This window comes from Pseudocercospora fijiensis (assembly GCF_000340215.1).
Source record: "Pseudocercospora fijiensis CIRAD86 unplaced genomic scaffold MYCFIscaffold_10, whole genome shotgun sequence".
NCBI lineage: Eukaryota > Fungi > Ascomycota > Dothideomycetes > Mycosphaerellales > Mycosphaerellaceae > Pseudocercospora > Pseudocercospora fijiensis.
In genome coordinates, this window is record NW_006921541.1 from 1161671 (window position 1) to 1180168 (window position 18498).

An 18498-nucleotide genomic window follows, 5' to 3' on the forward strand; every position below is an offset into this window, starting at 1 on the left:
CATTCTCGTCGCAGCACAACAACACGTCAGCCAGTGCTCGCTCACTCATTCACCGTGCTGTTGCTGCTCTTCTCACCCTACGGAAAGGGAAAGACGGCACGCTTTCCATCCTGCTGACCGGAGAATACTTGCTCTGTCGCAGATGCTTGACCTCTCATCTCCGCGCCACCAGGCTTGCACGCCAGCGCCGTTGGCCGATGTGAAGAGCGCGAGCGCAGGTGCAAATTGCTATTTTCGCCGACTGCAGACATGCATTAGCGTGTCGGCCTGCCTGAAGCCACACTCAGCTTCTCGTCGAGTCGTCATCATCTTCGTCCCACTACTAGATACGCGCTGCTGGGTTCTTCCCATCAGCTTCTAGCGCCCGTCATCAAGACTTTTCTAACAACCATGGTGTTGAAGTGGAAGCTAAGCCAACCAACCAGCCTCGTGAATCTTGCAGTGACTGACTTCGCGACCGCAACCGCTATCGGACAGCCTCTCTAATCGGCGATTTGCATGTTTGGCCTGCGTCGAAGTTTGTTTAAGAAATATTGACATGCTGATCGCCACTTGCCTTGCCATCAATCTCCGACTGCAACTGTTGCTCCACTTCCGCAAGTGGCAGTTACCCTCTCTCATGTGCAGTGCACGATAGGACCTGCCTATACCACACTCGACACACATCTCTGAGACATACATGCAGCATCTGATCAGTCCACCGTCAAGTCAGCGATTGGCTTCCCTTCCTTGAAACCTGTATCTCACCAAACGGATCGCAGTGTTCAGCCTTGTGCAGCGTGTTCGCTGGCAGGAGCATACACCGCGTCCCTCACCGCGGCACTTTTCATCCAACCCCCGATAGCGTCAGCCTTCAACCGCACGAGCAGTGCCCCTCCGACCACTACTGCACCGTACTCGTAATCATCATCACGATCGTTTTGTGTGTATAGGCTTGCGGTCCGCAGCAGAGAGCGTCCAGTACCATGGACGGCCTCAGAGGACCACTCTTGGGACCTGTTGAGAGATTATGCAGGGAAGCCATGCTGCATCAAGTAGGGCACAATGATAGAGGTGGGTGGGGTTCAGCAGTCTTGTTGCATCCTAATCGAGCCGCCAGCACAGCCATATGACGCAGATGATCTCGTGTCGTTTTCCTGATGATTGTTGTTCCTGGCTGGCGAAAAGATGGCCGAATGGTTGGAAGCCCAGCAGCCTTATATCGACCCTCGAACCCGGCACTCCAATCGCGATTACCGTGTGTTTCTCCTTGAAACGACGCCTGGTAGACAAGTGGTCGGAGAATATGGAGCCGGAAGCTCTACAGTCTACAGCGTGTCTGAGACACTGCCACAGACCGTGGCTGGTGAGCTCGAAGCTTGACGTCTGAAGAAATGTGGAAGAGGCTATCGAATCCAATGCAGCCAGCAGACGCAGCTGCGGAGGTAAAACATATGGCTGACGATACTGCCCTCGTCCCGACGGCTGTGCACCTGTCCTGCTGCTGCGGCGCTTCAGCGGGTGGCTTCGCCGACTTTCGTAGGGCTACCGTATCCGGACTCGCAGCAGGTACCTCTGCACGATCTGAAGCTATCGCAGAAGAGAAGAGCCAGAGCAGACCACGACCAATAATACGTCAAGGACGGGAATAGTCACCACTAGTGACGCCGAGTAGATAAGACCGGGCGATTTGAGCCTCTACCCGGCCTACTGGTGGGATGACGAAGAGGCTGATGACATTCTCGCTGCTTGCTACGAACCTCCACCGCAGGCAGCGAGGCAGCGGACATGATTCCATTCACCAGAGATGGGATGCTATGTGCTTTCAGTCCCAAAGTTCATGCGCTGTCAGGCGAGAGGATCCTTTCGGCCTTGGAAGCTGGGCGGATTCGGCAGTACCGGCTACCACAAGAAGAAGTGCTTGCGGCAGACGCCAGATCTTCGCTGTGACAGTCGTCATGGAACAGTGGTTGGTGCTTCTCCGGCCAGTTGAGTATCGAGAGGGACTGCTGGGTGTTCGCTTCTGTAGAGGCTATTATTGAGCTTTGCGCTCGCCCATTGCAAGCCACGTCGCTATCACCGCCCTTACATTGGAGGCTCTCTGTCGTTAGGAAGATCTTTGACCCTTCCGGACCTGGCGGGGCTGACTCTGCAGCTCAGCGAGTGTATGGTGAAGCTTGGCATTCTCATTTGCGGTGAGCCCCGCCAGCTGAACCTCTGCACACCACGCGAGTTCGGCAGTAGTCAGGCACTACGGAGAATAATGAGAGCCAAGCAATGAGACAGGCTGCCGCTACTGACATATACGTGCTGATTAGGCGGGCGATCAAGACGCGAAGTCAAGCGAGAGTTCGTCTGGAGGCAAACTAGCAAAGTAGCTACCGCTAGAACGTCCTCGCGAAGTTGCTATTACATCACCCCTGTCACAGCGGAGAATCTTGGCTTCCCAATCCATCCAGCTCCCGGCTCCTGTTCTTATTCAATGTCACTGTCGATAGTGCTTCGCCTGCGGGAACAATGGCGCCTGGGCGGCGCGACGACGTCGTGCCCTGGAATGGCTGCCGCTGGTGACATGCCATACGTACGGTATGGTGGTGTATTGTATTCGGCAACGGTGACCATTCTGAATTCACGATGATACCGCCGAGACGGCCCGACGTTGTGGGCCTCAACGTCTTCAATCTAAAATGCCACGACATCACCACTGGAGTGATGATGCCTACACATGCCCTCGATGCGACCAATCACACCCCGGGGCTGACAACTCACGATCACGGTCGGATGCGAGCTGCCGCTGTCAAAAATGCGAACTGCTTTGAGCCTCTGATTGCGACATGTCCCACCCGATATGCTGCGACTAGAGAATGCAACGAGGATCTTGAGCGTACAGTAACCCGTACTTCGGCCGGGTGCTCTTGTGCGACACAGCACGAAGTCAGACACGTTAGCTGGGTGGAATTTCGCGTGGAATGGACCATTGCCCTGGGCAGGATGGTGTCCCACAAGGCACGTTATCGGCGCAATACCCACAGTCTTGGAATCAGCGACGCCGTAGCCCGAGCTGGCTGCCTGAGCTGAGCATATCCTCCTCCTTCTGGGGCATGGGAAACGATGACCGCGCAGCCAAGACGTACCAGCTTTCGTGGTAGGGATTCACTGCGGGCATTTTCCAGAACGACTTGGGACTGCCAAATCCTCAATGCATAATGCAGTGAGGTGGATCTGATCCAGTCTCAACTTCTCATTCCCGTACAGCTACCATCAGGCCTTCAGCCCTATGATAGCAAGACTCGCTGACATGCATTCTATTCGCCTTGCTTTGCTAATGGTCCACGGGTGAGATGCTGATTCAGAATCAATGAATCGGAGATTGAAGCACCAATTGCATCATTTTCAACCAACCGCAACCCTCTTTCCCTGCGACATTGGCAGGTCTGATACAACCTTCTCATTCACCTTGCATTCATCGCTGATGCTGGCCCAACTCAGGTCTACGATATGCTTGCTTGTCAGAACTGTTATCTCCATACTCATATGCATACTGCACCTTCGGACAAAAGCGCATTTGTCCGTATCACTCTTACGACGGAGAACAGCAATACGTCGCATGATGTAGGTTCCGTCAGAGTCTTGAACATCGCTGATTCGCGGCCAACGTACAGCATCAGCTGTCCACTACATGCTTGATGTTCGCCTGCAGCACTGATGTGATAGTCATCGGAACGTTAGTGCCTGACTCGACAAGTGAACTGACTTCTTCTGGAAAACACACACTTCGACACATTCCGATCCAAGGCCGTTATTACAGATAGCTACGACATTTTTGATAGACTGCCGATCGATAAGCGACTGGCGCGCGTATAATTCCTGCAATGCCGCTTCCCGCAAGCCACATGCGCAGGGCCTGCGTGAAGAAAGATACGGACCAATTGCTACGGGCTTGGAGCAACCCCACTACATGTACAGAGAGCCGCGATGACAATCGCAACGGGAAGATGATCCTGTGAGAGATGCGGAGAATGACCAACCTCCGTCCTCATTCGCGAATCTCTCAGCTTTGAAGACCAATTGAGTTCAGAGCCGAAAGCCGTATGTCAGACGAACTTGTCCGACGCACATGTACACCAGTACACCCGCCAGCCACCGAACGGGTGGTCAAGCATCGCTAGAGGCTATCGTGACGACGTTGTCTGATCAGATTTTGCATGTTCATTGCACAGGACTGGCAAGAACAGCACAGGAAGCGGTGAAGTCTAACATCAAATTACGCATACAGGCCAAGCAAAGCTGAATGTTGCTTTTGAGACTGCGATGGGCACTGTCACATACGCACGATAGCAGCTATTGCAGGATTCATCAGATATCGATATTCACCGCTGAATTCCATCTTGGCAAAGCCTCGTCTTGAACATCACGCAGTTGAGCGATGTCGCTCGTCTACTCGGAAATGATCTGAAGGTGTTCCGAGTCCCATGGCAGAACCTCTCGCATCCATTGCATCTCAACGCGGCAACACTCCTGCATTGACGCAGCTCGCCGGTATCTCCATCACATGTCTGCTTCGGACTTCTTTCAGCCAACACGCAGCCGTTCCGGACATTTCTCAAGCTCAAAGCGTTACAGAACTCGTAGCCCTAGTCTCAAAAAGCGTTTCATCCTCCTCCAAGTCGCCACGCAGGCCTTGAAATCTGGTCCCTGCCTTAGACATGCGCTGTCAACTGCACGTCAAACAAACATCATCCTGTAAAATTTACACCTCTACACCACAGCACCTTTTTCCAACCTGATCTTGCGATGAATTGCGTCTTTCTCTTCGAAGATTATAGAGCGAGCGGTTGGTGCCGATATCCGTGTGTCGTCTGATATTGCTTGTTCGAAGAACATGAAACTTGTGCCGGGGGTGAAAGGGGGGGGGGGCATTCATGGTATTACCCAGTTCACAACGCGGATAATTATTTTTTTCTGCACCGCACTTCATATATTTTTCCGAACGTCAGCCATGCTATTGTTTCATTCTGATATTCGTGCGTTAGAATATGATAATTCGCTGAAACGTGAGCCGGTTGTGCATATCTTTCAACAGAGTAGCAGGGTCAGCTCCGCATATTTCCCCCTCCGCCTTACTTACTTACCCTTACTACGACGGGGCAGGCAGGTTGGAGGAGAAATGTTTGCAGCATGACAGTCATCTGATGTGACGAAGGATTCAGAGACTTTTGAGAAAATGCTGGTGTTGCTGTCCTCGAGAAAGTTTTACGGTTGAGTCGGCATTGCTGAAGCATGTCACATGGCCTGGTACCTACCGACCTCCTGAGTCGTAGGACGTTTCTGCAACGGACGGTGGTCTGTGAGCGAGCTGGCTGGCTCTGAGTTCGTTGCGCCATTCTGGGCGTCACCATCCATGAGCGGCAGTAAAGCAGCGTATCGCCACGCGAAGAAGGGTAATTTGCCATATCCATCTCAACGTGTGCCAGTCCCTTGGAATCGAAACAAAATTCCCGCCGCTGATGTCCATGATGTAAAGATCGAGATTTTCCCTATTGTTCGAAGCATGCGTCAACGTATCTCCAACCGTTGGAAGAAAGGCCAAAGTGCCGAAATCCTTCATGATGCTGCGCCAGGATGGCTCTGGGGTTCAAAACTGTGATGAAGAACCTCGCAAACTTTGAAGAGCCAAGTCGCACGCATCCTGGTCTTGCTCGTGTCAGGGTCCCTGGAATTTCGTGCGTCTGCGATCTTCATTATAAACTTTTCTTGAGGATCCATCAGAGAGTGTATTTTAGGGCAAGTTGAGGGCAATGTGCTGGAAAGCCAGCCACGCAAGATTCGTCATTCTCTCGATCTTTCGTATACGTATCGGCGTAATATGTCAGGCTGCGCAAAGGTAAGCAACCACAATCTGCAATATGCGAACATACCCGTAGCCTCGTAGCCAAGAAACGAAGGGGCTTGGCCAAGTATCGGAAGTGGACATTGCAACAATGCAAATGGTTGTCAGAACGATGATAGCGTATCTGCTGCCACCAGCTTGAGCGACAGCTGAGGTGGGAGTTCTGGAACAGGAAGTAAGTCCGCTCTTGCGAGCTCAAAGTGAAGTCTGAGGTTGATCCAGCCGGCAAAGTTTGCCGGAGACTTGAAGGGACTTGACTAGGTCGAGAGAATTTGCCAGGAGGCCTGAAAACTCTATTTATCAAGCCCGATTCTTTGCTTTAAGCATATCGCAACGGCTAGGGAGGCTGGCAGGTTGGTGTGGCTGGTGCCAAGATCAGGCTGGGTACCCTGTTTAGAGTTCACGACACCAGTCATCCATACCACGCTGTCTCGATCTTGAGACATGAGGCGTGCAACGGATGTCGCGGCGGGGAGCTTGAAACAATTTGAGCGACATTTGCGCTGGCAACAACCCAGACTTGGAGCATTATTCTGTGGCTGGTGTTAAGGCCTCAGGGAGTCCCCAGCATATTATCTTGACCCTGTCCCATGCCGACATAACGTCAGCGAGGATGCTGCCATGTCTGGATGACGCCTGTATATCCGGAGAATTGGAAGCCATGTCCAGGCACTGACAGCTCCAGCGCAGCAGGCTGACCTGAAACGCCCTGTATGTACAACACAGCATTTCTCCTAGAGCCATTCTCGCCGACACGGATATCGGTTAACTCTACAACATCAGCTCTTGCTTCTCTCGCTATAGGCAAGCTGACACCACAGCAAGGGAGCTTCAGAGTCGAGTTTGATGCGTGACTCGGTCTTAAGAGGACCACGGCTTGCCGGCTTCACAAGAATATTCTCGGCGATGGGCGCAGCGAATTATGAAACGCAACATGGTTTCATCGACGAAGAACTTGACATCCAGAAACCAAGGACGGGAAATCAACTGCCAAAGCGGCAGACGCCATGATGGTGCTCTTCGACGCAATCAAGAAGAGAGTCGTGATCGTGACATACAGTACTCGGAAGTCGGCACGATACCGGCCATACGGTCGTTGATTTTCGTACAAGGGTTGGGCTGCCACGCCACGATGCGGTGTGCTCGATCATTATTGAGGCCGCTCGAGCACCGACATCGATGTGTAATTCCTGCAGCGCTTCGTCTGGGAGCGTATACAGGCCTCGCTTGATCGATCCGGCGGCCGATTTGACTTCAAAGTGAGGAGCGGAGGGGCAATCATTCCAACAATGAGGTATGGAAGGCTTGCCAGTGTTCGTCCATTCGGGGATTAAGCTGTTCGGAAGCTTTCGATTGCCGTCCAGGTTCATGGAAAACATGCTTGGCCCGGCAAGACGTCACTTGATGACTGTCAAGTGCCATTGCTCCTCCGCGCAGGATCTATATCCTCGAGCATTTCAGTATATGCAGGTGCTCATGCGAGAAAAATTGAGACGTCTGAATCGGAGCTGTGGATGTGGTCGGCATGGGACTTCGGCAGGGGTGAAGTGAGTGGAAAACCTGTTTTGACAGTGTTTCGCTGTCACCCAACCGAACGGTGCTGAAGCTCTCCGTACGCCCAGGCTACGAACAGGATCGAGGAGGCTGGATGTGATCCAGCACGACAGTTTGAAATTTTCATGCTCGCTGCTCGGTATGCTTGGGCTCCTGGTTTGACAGCACGCTTCTCGCCCACTTTAAAAGTCCTTGTGAGTTCTGCAGCCTTTTCATGTCCTCGGATTATGATGCTGATGGCGCTTCTGTGTATCCCAGGCACGGGGATTCGACGGCACTGGAGCTGCTGTTCTGATCCGGACTCGATTTCCCATACTGTACATTCGTTGTGAGTGAGCGGCTTTTGCTGCGGGCAGCGGCCTATCTTTAGCCGAGCAATTGTCCTGTTGGCAGACCGGTGGCTGGTAGGCAGAAGCGCAATGAAGCCGGCCACAGCGTCGCTCGGTCTTCCGGCAAGACATCGGCATCTCGATGCTGATATTGTTCTCCACCAGACGAGCACCCAAATCGATGTGTAATCACGCCACTGCGGTATTCGCGATATGTGCACGACTGCCGCTGAAGCGGTGCTCGTCTTGTGGAGAACAATATCAGCATCGAGTTCGAACTGCGCCGTTAGGTTGAGCTGCACGCAGCTGCTTCAGATTCGTCTCGAACACGAAGTGGCCCACATTCAACGGGTTCTGCAAGACACGGAAGAAGATTGGACTATCGTTTCGCAAATTCTTGAGTGTGTATTCTTGGTGACAGGGTGCAAGGATGCAAGGTGCTTGGCGGCGGGCGCTGAGAAGCGGTCACCAGTGATTTTGGAAAGGTGAATCTCACACTCGCTGCCAAGACTATGAAGCCAAGATTGGCTGCTCAGTTCAGCTCATTGACAAGGGCATATCAGAGCTGAAGATTACCCCGAGGCTGCAGAGGCTGTACTGTAGCGAGAATCTGCGTCGGACCGAAGGCCGCAGTGTTCACATGAACGCAGCAGTCGTGCAACACACGTGAACCCGAACCAGGGGAGAGATAGTGTAGCGTGAGTAGCAGTGGGTCCTGATTAGAGACCGGTGTCTAGCAGCACCATCGTGTCCGCCAAGGATCATGGGCACATGATGTGATGGAAAAGCCGTCGCTGGAGAGAATGTGCATTGCACTGCACTGTGTTGAGAAGTTGCGCCGGATCTCTCAGCTGCCGAGCAGTCAAGTCGGCGTTTAGAACTATTGCGGAGCTTGGACAGTGATAAGTGGCATGTTGTCAGCAATTGACGACTTTGCTGACCTTACTTGGTCGCTACAGGCACGAGCGACGCTCCTCATAACAATTGTGCAGAGTTTGCGTTTTGAGATATAGTCGAACGATAGGGGTCTGAGGCATTCGGAATGAGCATCAGGATGCCCCGTCGCGTGGCAGGTGCTAGCTACCGTACAGTACTGTTCATCTCAGCAGGAGAAAGGCACGGCGCTTGAAATGAGCGCAACCTCTCCCCTTCTCACATGTCGCTCATGCGGCTCTGCTCTCGCGGTGCGTGCAGAGAGGCTTGTTCCACTGCAGTCGGAATCATCCTTACAGCACATCGCATGCGGTCTATGTATATGCATGGCCACCTCCTGCTTTCCTCACGCTCTTCTTGCAGACTTTCTTCATTTCACGTGGCTCTTAGCGTCGATCGGCATCTCGGGTCTTCTCACTATGCTCTATCTGGTGTGGTGTATCGACGAAGTGTTGCGCAAGGAGTGTAGTGTGGTTCAGGTGTGGGTCTTGTCGCGTGCTTGTCCGATATCGAATGATGATGGTAGGATGGGAAAGACGACTTGCGCTGTGCAGGAAGGGGCTGAGATGGGATGGATAGATGCATGGCTGGCGACACGCATAGCCAGCCATTCGAGGCTGAGATAAGCAATGATGACCGGGCGGGTGTTGCCGATGCCTGCTTATTCATGCCGCAACTTCTGGCCTCGCTTGTTTCCTTTCCGCTGCAAGCTTGACTCCTTGAATAGAACCTGCGTTACCGGGCCGATCAATCAGGGCATCATAGATCCTATGTATGTACGTGGTTTTCGCGGTTGACTGCCACCGACAGACTGGTCTTCTTCGTGCCCAGACGGGCGGCACGAGAATGGCACGCGCTGACGAGACACAGCATCTGAAGCGGTGACCATACCAGATCAGGCGCTGTGCAACGGTCAGCAGCGCCTACGCACGCATCGAAGACGAAGACAAAAATGGGTCATACGCGATTGTTCTGTCCGCCACGTGTGGTGGCGTCCGAATAAGCAGCAGCCACCGCCGGGCAGCTGCACATTAGAATATTCTTCGGGCGTGCAGAAGGCTGTGCGGCTCGTTGCAACTTGCTGCGGCCACGCCATCGACACCGCTGACTGAGGCGGCTTCGGCGTATGGGTGGCCTATTCACCACCACTTCCCCATCGGGACGGCCGTCATTCCTTCCATACGCGGCGCGGTTGGCGAAGCCGTTGGTCTTGCACGGGCGTCATGGAGAGCCGAACTTGGTGACTTCATCTGCATCCTGCCCGCCACAGACACCACGCTACGCTGCCAGCCCGCCAAACGTCCCTATCAATAGCCACACCGTCTGCCTCACTGCTTATCCTCTGCGCCGGGTAGCAAATCCTCTGCGCGATTGCGCCGTCCGGCCGTGGAGCTTAGCCTCTGATTCCAGATGAACGTCAAACTGCTCTTTTTGGACAGAGAAGCACCATGGATGCAGCCCCCGAGTCCTGGCGCAGATCCGCTCCCGCACGCCTGTCCTGAAGCATCGTGCGCACCAAGACCCCTGGTCTATCAATGGAACGCGCACTGTGATACATAACGCTGCCCCGTACCCTCCAAGAGGGAACCCTCCTTCTCCCCCTCCATCTTCCTTTGCTTTGGTCAGTCTAGCCACCTGCCCAGCAATACCCTTTCCTTTTTCATCTTTCATCTTATACACCATCTGCTGTTACCCACCGCCACAGTCCATCTCCTCTAATCGAAGTCCTTCGCCCGAAGACTCCTCCATACAAACACCAACCCCGTGACTAGCCACCACGGTCGTGTCGAGAAAGTCTCCTGCTCAATCGAACTCTCAGCAACTCGACCACGGATCAGCTTGATACATAAATCACCTAATCATCGAATCCCGAACAATAACGATCGAATCACGAACTTCGCGAACATGTCGAACATCTTACTCTTCGGCGATCAGACCGCCGAGCAATACCCTCTCCTGAGAAAGGTAGCTCTTCACAAGGACAACGTTCTGGTTCACAACTTTGTACAGCGCTGTGCACTTGCTCTCCGCGAGGAAGCACGCGCTCTGCCACGCACCCAGCGAGTGTTGATTCCGGATTTCCTTACTCTCAACAACCTGATCGAAGCCTACTACCAGAAGGGTGACAAGCTTCCAGCGCTCGAGTCGGCTTTGGTGACAATCGCTCAGCTTGGGCATTACATTGGATACTTCTCTGAGCACCCAAGCGAGCTTCCAGCTGCCTCGAACACCCGTGTGCTCGGTCTTTGCACTGGTCTCCTTGCAGCCGCTGCAGTAGTCTCATCCAAGACCATTGATGAACTCGTGGGTCTTGGTGTTGATTTCGTTAGAATCGCCTTCCGCTCTGGTGCTGCTGTTGATCGAGTGCGATCCGTCCTCGGCCAGACTGGCGAGGACAAGGAGCCGTGGTCTACCATTGTGACCGGGATCGACGGGGCCAGCGCCAAGAAGGCTCTCGATGCTTTCCACAAAGAGAAGGGCATTCCACAGTCCAACCAGGCATACGTCAGCGCTGTTTCCGTCATGGCCATTACAGTCTCTGGACCTCCAACCACACTCGAGCACTTTTTCCAACAGGGCCCGCTCTCTCAGAACAACCGCGTTCCAATACCGATTCATGGACCATATCACGCCGAGCACCTCTACAACGATGCCGATATCGAGCGTCTTCTCTCTGGCAAGATTGCCCGTGAGCTGCGAAGCCACACCCCAGCCTCCCTCGTCCACTCCGCGGCGACTGGCAAGCCGATCGTTGCGGAGAACTCCTACGAGCTCGCCAAGCTTGCTCTCGGTGAGATGCTCCAGCGCCCAGTTCGATGGGACTACCTGCTCGAAGAGACGGTCTCCCAGATGGCTGCTAGCAAGCAGGGCGCCAAAATCTACGCTATGGGTGTCAGCAACACCGCCAACAGTCTGGTCTCTGCTCTCAAGGTCGGCGGTCAAACCAACGTGTCCGTCGTCGACCAGTCCGCGTTCGTGGAGCAGCAAGGCTACAACGGCCGTACTCAGAACGATAAGATTGCCATCGTTGGTATGGCTGGTCGCTACCCCAACTCTGCAAACCACGAGGCTCTCTGGGATCTGCTCATGAAGGGTCTCGATGTGCACCGCAAGGTCCCAGCTGATCGTTTTGACGCTGATGCTCACTGCGATCCATCTGGCAAGGGCAAGAACAAGTCGCACACTCCATTTGGCTGCTTCATCGACGAGCCAGGTCTTTTCGATCCACGATTCTTCAACATGTCGCCTCGTGAGGCTGCTCAGACCGATCCTATGGGTCGTCTGGCGCTAGTCACTGCTTACGAAGCACTTGAAATGTCTGGATACGTGCCAAACCGCACTCCTTCGACCAAGCTCCACCGTATTGGTACTTTCTACGGTCAAACGTCTGACGATTGGCGTGAGATCAACGCTGCCGAGAATGTCGACACTTACTTCATCACTGGTGGCGTGCGTGCCTTTGCTCCAGGCCGCATTAACTACTACTTCAAGTTCTCCGGTCCTTCGTACTCTGTCGATACTGCTTGCTCGTCTTCGCTCGCCGCTATTCAGCTTGCCTGCACTTCTCTGTGGGCCGGTGACTGCGACACTGCCTGCGCTGGTGGTCTCAACGTTTTGACCAACCCAGACATTTTCTCTGGTCTCTCAAAGGGTCAGTTCTTGTCCAAGACTGGATCTTGCAAGACCTACGACAACGCTGCTGACGGTTACTGCCGTGGTGATGCTTGCGGTACTGTCATCCTCAAGCGTTACCAGGATGCTATCGCCGACAAGGACAACATTCTCGGCTGCATTCTCGGCGCCGCTACCAACCACTCTGCTGAGGCTGTCTCCATTACCCACCCACACGCTGGTGCACAGGAGTTCCTTTACAAGCAGGTCCTGGCCAACGCTGGTGTTGACGCTCACGAAATCAGCTACGTCGAGATGCACGGAACTGGTACTCAAGCTGGTGACGGCATTGAGATGACCTCTGTCACCAATGTCTTCGCTCCACGCCACCGCCAGCGTCGCCCAGAGCAGACTGTCCACCTCGGTGCCATTAAGGCGAATGTCGGTCACGCTGAGGCTGCTTCCGGTATCAACTCGCTGCACAAGGTGCTTCTCATGATGAAGCATGACAAGATCCCAGCCAACGTTGGTATTAAGGGCGAGATGAACAAGACTTTCCCGGCTGATCTCAAGGACCGCAATGTCCACATCTCCCGCGATGCGGTTTCCTGGCCACGAAAGGGTGCCGAGCCAAGGAAGGTTTTCCTCAACAACTTCTCTGCTGCCGGTGGTAACACTGCGCTGCTCATCGAGGACGGACCTATTCGCGAGGCTCCAGGTGCAGTCGACCCACGTAGCACTCTCCCAGTCACCGTCACTGCTCGCTCGATTGCGTCTCTCAAGCGCAACTTGGTCAACCTCCAGCAATACATGATCGAGAACCCAGGAACTACCGCTACCTCCTTCTCATACACGACCACTGCCCGTCGTATCCAGCACAATTACCGCGTTGCCTTCCCATTGGCCGACATCAATAAGGTCATTGACTCTCTTCAGGCTCAGGTCAAGGAGTCGTACAACCCGGTGCCGATGGCTGCAACCAAGACCGCTTTCTGCTTTACTGGCCAGGGCTCCCAATACACTGGTCTCGGCCAGAAGCTTTACCAAGACCTCAAGAGCTTCCGTGACGACATCAACCAGCTCGACCAGCTCGCACGCATCCAGGGCCTGCCATCCTTCCTCGAGCTCCTTGACGGCACTGACGTCCAGACTCTGTCGCCCGTCAAGGTGCAGCTTGGAATGGCCTGCATCCAAGTCGCTCTTGCTCGCATGTGGTCTTCCTGGGGCATCACCCCAACAGCAGTCATTGGTCACAGCTTGGGTGAATACGCCGCTCTTCACGTCGCAGGTGTCATTTCTGCCGCCGACATGGTTCTCCTTGTTGGTCGCCGTGCTGAGCTCCTGGTCCGCGACTGCACTCCACACACTCACGGTATGCTTGCAGTCAAGGGCAGCGCTGAGGCTATCCGCGCGACTCTGGGTGGCAAGATGACCGAGATTGCTTGCATCAACGGCCCAGAAGAGACTGTCCTCTGCGGCAGCGGCGATGTTGTCGCTTCAGCCAACGAGACCCTCACTCAGCGTGGCTTCAAGGCTACCAAGCTGAACGTGCCATTTGCCTTCCACTCTGCTCAGGTCGACCCAATTCTTGACCAGTTCAAGAGGATCGCATCTTCAGTCACCTTCAACAAGCCGACCGTCCCAGTTCTCTCTCCTCTTGCTGGTGAGATCATCCGCGAAGCTGGCATCATCGGTCCTGACTACTTGGCTCGCCACGCTCGTGAGACTGTCAATTTCTGGACCGCTCTTACCAGTGGCCAGAAGGCCAAGGTCTTTGATGAGAAGACCGCTTGGCTTGAGGTCGGCGCTCACCCAGTCTGCTCCGGCATGGTCAAGGCCTCTATCGGCGCCACCGTCACCGCTCCATCTCTCCGCCGTGGCGAGGATGCCTGGAAGACCATTGCTACTAGCATTTGCCAACTCTTCATCGCCGGTGTCTACATCAACTTTGATGAATTCCACCGCGAGTTCAACGATGCTCAGGAGCTTCTCCAGCTTCCGACCTACTCCTTCGACAACAAGAAGTACTGGCTCGACTACCACAACAACTGGACCCTCCGCAAGGGTGAGCCCGCAGAAGTCAGGGAGGTCGTTGTTGAGAAGGCTGTTGCTCAACCAGTCCCAGCTGTTGAGATCCCAGCCAAGCGCCTCTCAACCTCTTGCCAGAAGGTCATCAGCGAGGAGTTCACTGATAACCAGGCCAAGGTCGTCATCCGCTCCAGCTTGGCCGATTCAAAGCTTTATCCAGTCGTTTGCGGCCATATGGTCAACAATGCTGCTCTCTGCCCATCTTCGCTCTACGCTGACATGGCATTGACTGTTGGTGACTACATCTGGAAGGAGATGCGCCCAGGCACCGAGGCTCCTGGCATTAACGTCTGCAACATGGAGGTTCCAAAGCCCTTGATTGCTCAGATTCCTCAACCAGCTCAGGGACAGCACATCGAGCTCGAGGCCAACGCCGACTTGGAGCAGGGCATTGTCAAGCTCCAGTTCCGCAGCGTACAGCCGGATGGCAAGAAGATCCTTGACCACGCTCACTGCATTGTTCGCTTCGAGGAGAAGGCTGCTTGGAGAGACGAATGGGCCCGCTACAACTTCATGGTCAAGGCACAGATTGATCTGCTCACTGCTAAGACTATGAACGGTGGTGCTCACAAGGTGCAGCGTGGCATGGCTTACAAGCTCTTCAAGGCTCTGGTCAATTACGAAGGCAAGTACCGCGCCATGTCTGAGGTTGTCCTCGATGGCCAGAACACCGAAGCCTCTGCCACTCTCGACTTCCCAACCAAGCCAGAGGATGGCGACTTCTACTGCCCACCATACCACATTGACGGATCTTGCCACATTTCTGGCTTTATCGTCAACGCTTCTGATCTCCTCGACTCTGAGCAGAACGTCTACGTCTCTCATGGTTGGGGTGCCATGAAGTTCTCCAAACCACTCACTGCTGGCATGAAGCTCCGCAACTACGTTCGCATGTTGCCACAGCCAAACAACATCAGCAAGGGTGATGTCTACATTCTTGAGGGTGACGAGATCGTCGCTGTCTGCGAGGGCATCAAGTTCCAGCAGATTCCTCGCCGTGTCCTCAACACCTTCCTCCCACCAAACAAGGGCTCCGCTGCTCAGCCAGCCACTACTCCCGCTGCTCCAGTCAAGAGTACTCCAGTCCGCGCTGCAGTTCCAGCGGCGATCAAGGTAGCACCATCACCAGCAGCCGTTCGTGCTCCTGCACCTGCACCAATCAAAGTTGCTGCTCCAGCTCCAGTCGCCGCTCCCAAGGCTCCTAAGCCAAAGAAAGCTCCTGCTCCGAAGAAGGCACCTGGCGGACTCGTTGACAAGGTCATGAAGATCTTGGCTAAAGAGACAGAGGTCGACATGTCTGAGCTGGTCGATGATGCCCAATTCGAAAACCTTGGCGTCGACTCTCTCCTTTCGCTCACCATCTCTGCCATCTTCCGTGAGGAGCTCGACATGGAAATCAGCTCGTCTCTCTTCACCGATAACGCCACAGTGGGCGACATGAAGAAGTACTTCGCCCAGTTCGACAACGGTTCAGTCAGCAGCGCTTCTGAACCAGACGAGGACTCCGAGGACGAATCGATTCCAGCAACTGACATGCCAACTCCACTCGACATGCTCTCCACACCCGCATCTTCTGCCCCGTCCGTAGCCGCTTCTGACGCAGGCAAGCCAGAGCTCGACTCACCAGCCCGCGAGTCTCTCGCAGAGGTCGGTGACGTGTCCCTGGCTCGCCACGTCGTTGCTCAAGAGATGGGTGTCGACCTCTCCGAGATCAACGACGATGCAGAGTTGGCAGAACTTGGCATGGATTCGCTCATGAGCTTAACGATTCTTGGTGAGCTTAGAGAAAAGACGGGCGTCGATCTCCCATCCACATTCCTCTCATCGAACCCAACTATCAAGGACATTGAGAACGCTCTCGGTATGCGCCCCAAGGCCAAGGCCGCGGCTCCAGCACCAAGGCCCGCCGCAACACCTAAGACGACCGTTGTTGACATGAACAAGGTCTCCGCGCGGCTAGCCGAAATTAACAAGACCGACATTTCCCGCTACCCACCAGCTACCTCCGTCCTGCTCCAGGGCAACGCCAAGGTCGCTACCAAGAAGCTCTTCTTCCTGCCTGATGGCTCTGGCTCTGCTACCTCGTATGTCTCGATCCCAAACCTCGGACCTGATGTTGCGGCTTATGGCCTCAACTGCCCATTCATGAAGGATCCCGAGCAATGGCAATGCGGTATCGAGGTGTCGTCTCTCATCTACCTTGCCGAAATCAAGCGCCGTCAGCCTAAGGGCCCATACATCATTGGTGGCTGGTCTGCCGGTGGTGTGATTGCCTATGCCGTCGCTCAAGCGCTTCTGGCTGCTGGTGAGAAGGTTGAGAAGCTTCTGCTCCTCGACTCTCCTTGCCCAGTCAACCTCGATCCGCTCCCAGCACGCCTGCACATCTTCTTCAACGAGATCGGTCTCCTCGGTACCGGCGACCCAAGCAAAACACCAAAGTGGCTCCTTCCTCACTTTTCTGCCGCCATCCGTTCGCTCTCTGACTACGACCCAAAGCCATCCATCGCTGAGCTTCCGACCTTCGCAGTTTGGTGCACAGACGGTGTCGCAGGCAACGCAGGTGACCCACGCCCACCGCCAGCTGAGGACGAGGATCCAGCTCCAATGAAGTGGCTCCTCAACCATCGAACCGACTTCGCTGACAACGGCTGGGCACAACTTTGCCAGGGCTCGTTCAAGAACGGCATCATGGGCGGACACCACTTCTCCATGATGAAGGATCCTCACGCTGCAGATCTCGGGAAGCTCATTCGATCTGGTCTTGACTGGGATGGAAAGCAGGAGTCAGCATCAACGGTGCAAGTGAGTGGTACCATCCGACCAGGTTACACTCCACCAGCATAAAACGTTCCACTACGACCTTTTCCCTTCCGCTTCAATTCTTTGCGGATCTCAGGTTGTCGTGGACGTCTTGGGCTGAGACTATCTACGGTAATCTGCACGATCTGCGAAGAGATTCAGAGAGACGAAACACCCTGGGCATTTTGGACGATGGAACGCTTGGCCGCTGACGATCTTCAACGATGAACTGGGACTGAATCGAATCTCTTGGAAAACTTACAATCTACGAAAACTTTTGTCACCACAACACATCCGTTTTTTGATTTGATGCATAGCGAAATGATAGAGGGGGGAGAGACAATGGGTTTGAAATTTTTAGCACTCGCTTCAGCGGAAATTCTTCTTTGGAGATACCTGGTGGCTGGAAGGATTATTACAGCACAACGTGTGAATGGAGAAAGAAAACAGTTTTCATTTTTTTTTTAATTTGAACAACAACTACTAGAATTATCATATGGCTGCGAGATGGGGCGAAATGCATCGAAAGAGGTGGCTTCTTGACGGGTAGAGTAGCTTCCATCGGCAATAGCAGTTGGTCATTACTCTTTGTGCCTTCTTTCTCTTTCTATTCACATGCGCTGTAGAGCCGCCGCTTCATACATCAACAGCTGGCTGACCTTCCAACCCCAAAGAATTCATGGCTCTGAGGCGTCGAAGAAGCCAGATGCTCTGTCTGCCACATGGGTTTTTGGCATCGACTACCTTCACACTAAGGTCTCGGAATCGCGGTATTGTTGTTGTGTGATATGGACTTGCACAGTGAGAAGGTGTATGGATTAGATCAGCCGATTGCCTTTGGAGCCTATCATTGCCTTTCGCCATGCGACTGCTATTGAAACGTTTCACCTTACCGGACTCCATACATGTTTTCGTTTCGGGTATGGACTGATGACTCGGACTCGGGCATGCCGATGGTGAAGTGCGTATGGTATCCAGTCAATTCGTTCTTACGTTAAGGTACAGCAGAACAGCATGCGAACAAGGGAAAGGATGATAGGCACAGTACAGCGTCTGAACAGTGAACACTTCGGAGTGAAAGTGGGTATTCACCAAATCCGTAAGAAGCAAGGATTACAGCGAATAGTCACTTGTTATTCAGCGGTCCGGCCCTAGTCACTTTCACTCCAGAGACGCTGTACTCTATTGATTTCCGGCTCTCCAAGAGACTTCCCGAGCGTTTGCGCTAGTCGATTGGCGAATGCTTTCGACGTTTCAACTTTCAACAGTCCACTTTCCTTAATCCACATAGGACTGCGCAGAACTGCCTGGTGT

General features: G+C 53.9%; 4 protein-coding genes across 4 annotated transcripts; 2 read left to right on the plus strand and 2 right to left on the minus strand.

Annotated features, from left to right (window-relative positions):
* Positions 1-2305: 2305 nt before the first annotated feature.
* MYCFIDRAFT_179200 (uncharacterized protein) lies at positions 2306-3763 on the minus strand (the record flags this gene model as incomplete). Its single annotated transcript, XM_007933296.1, has 14 exons — positions 2306-2334; positions 2398-2445; positions 2469-2661; positions 2685-2698; positions 2730-3073; positions 3096-3135; positions 3159-3201; positions 3233-3272; positions 3314-3323; positions 3359-3396; positions 3436-3463; positions 3496-3526; positions 3558-3681; positions 3717-3763. 14 exons carry the CDS (start codon positions 3761-3763, stop codon positions 2306-2308), a joined length of 1029 nt encoding a protein of 342 aa, XP_007931487.1.
* A 1561-nt stretch (positions 3764-5324) lies between these two features.
* On the plus strand, positions 5325-6057 carry MYCFIDRAFT_205264 (uncharacterized protein). The gene has a single exon (XM_007933297.1). The coding sequence runs from the start codon at positions 5381-5383 to the stop codon at positions 5624-5626; it is 246 nt and encodes an 81-aa protein (XP_007931488.1). The 5' UTR covers positions 5325-5380; the 3' UTR covers positions 5627-6057.
* A 7-nt stretch (positions 6058-6064) lies between these two features.
* Positions 6065-11133, minus strand: MYCFIDRAFT_209161 (uncharacterized protein; the record flags this gene model as incomplete). Its single annotated transcript, XM_007933298.1, has 34 exons — positions 10517-11133; positions 10462-10487; positions 10366-10428; positions 10321-10340; positions 10234-10292; positions 10018-10209; positions 9954-9989; positions 9849-9921; positions 9617-9820; positions 9572-9587; positions 9402-9541; positions 9104-9369; positions 8962-9049; positions 8873-8923; positions 8651-8845; positions 8574-8598; positions 8496-8546; positions 8393-8467; positions 8329-8349; positions 8133-8293; positions 8083-8106; positions 7926-8048; positions 7857-7897; positions 7456-7824; positions 7365-7429; positions 7271-7316; positions 7041-7249; positions 6924-7011; positions 6744-6887; positions 6684-6698; positions 6626-6640; positions 6452-6578; positions 6205-6408; positions 6065-6160 (listed from the first exon to the last, which is right to left on the minus strand). The coding sequence occupies exons 1-34, from the start codon at positions 10531-10533 to the stop codon at positions 6065-6067; spliced, it is 3345 nt and encodes a 1114-aa protein (XP_007931489.1). The 5' UTR covers positions 10534-11133.
* Positions 10340-17777, plus strand: MYCFIDRAFT_216850 (uncharacterized protein). Its single transcript, XM_007933299.1, has one exon. The coding sequence runs from the start codon at positions 10591-10593 to the stop codon at positions 17227-17229; it is 6639 nt and encodes a 2212-aa protein (XP_007931490.1). The 5' UTR covers positions 10340-10590; the 3' UTR covers positions 17230-17777.
* Positions 17778-18498: the final 721 nt, after the last annotated feature.

Coding starts and splice junctions, on each gene's coding strand:
- MYCFIDRAFT_216850 (XM_007933299.1), top strand. CDS start 10,591: ATGTCGAACATCTTACTCTTCGGCGATCAGACCGCCGAGCAATACCCT.
- MYCFIDRAFT_205264 (XM_007933297.1), top strand. CDS start 5,381: ATGAGCGGCAGTAAAGCAGCGTATCGCCACGCGAAGAAGGGTAATTTG.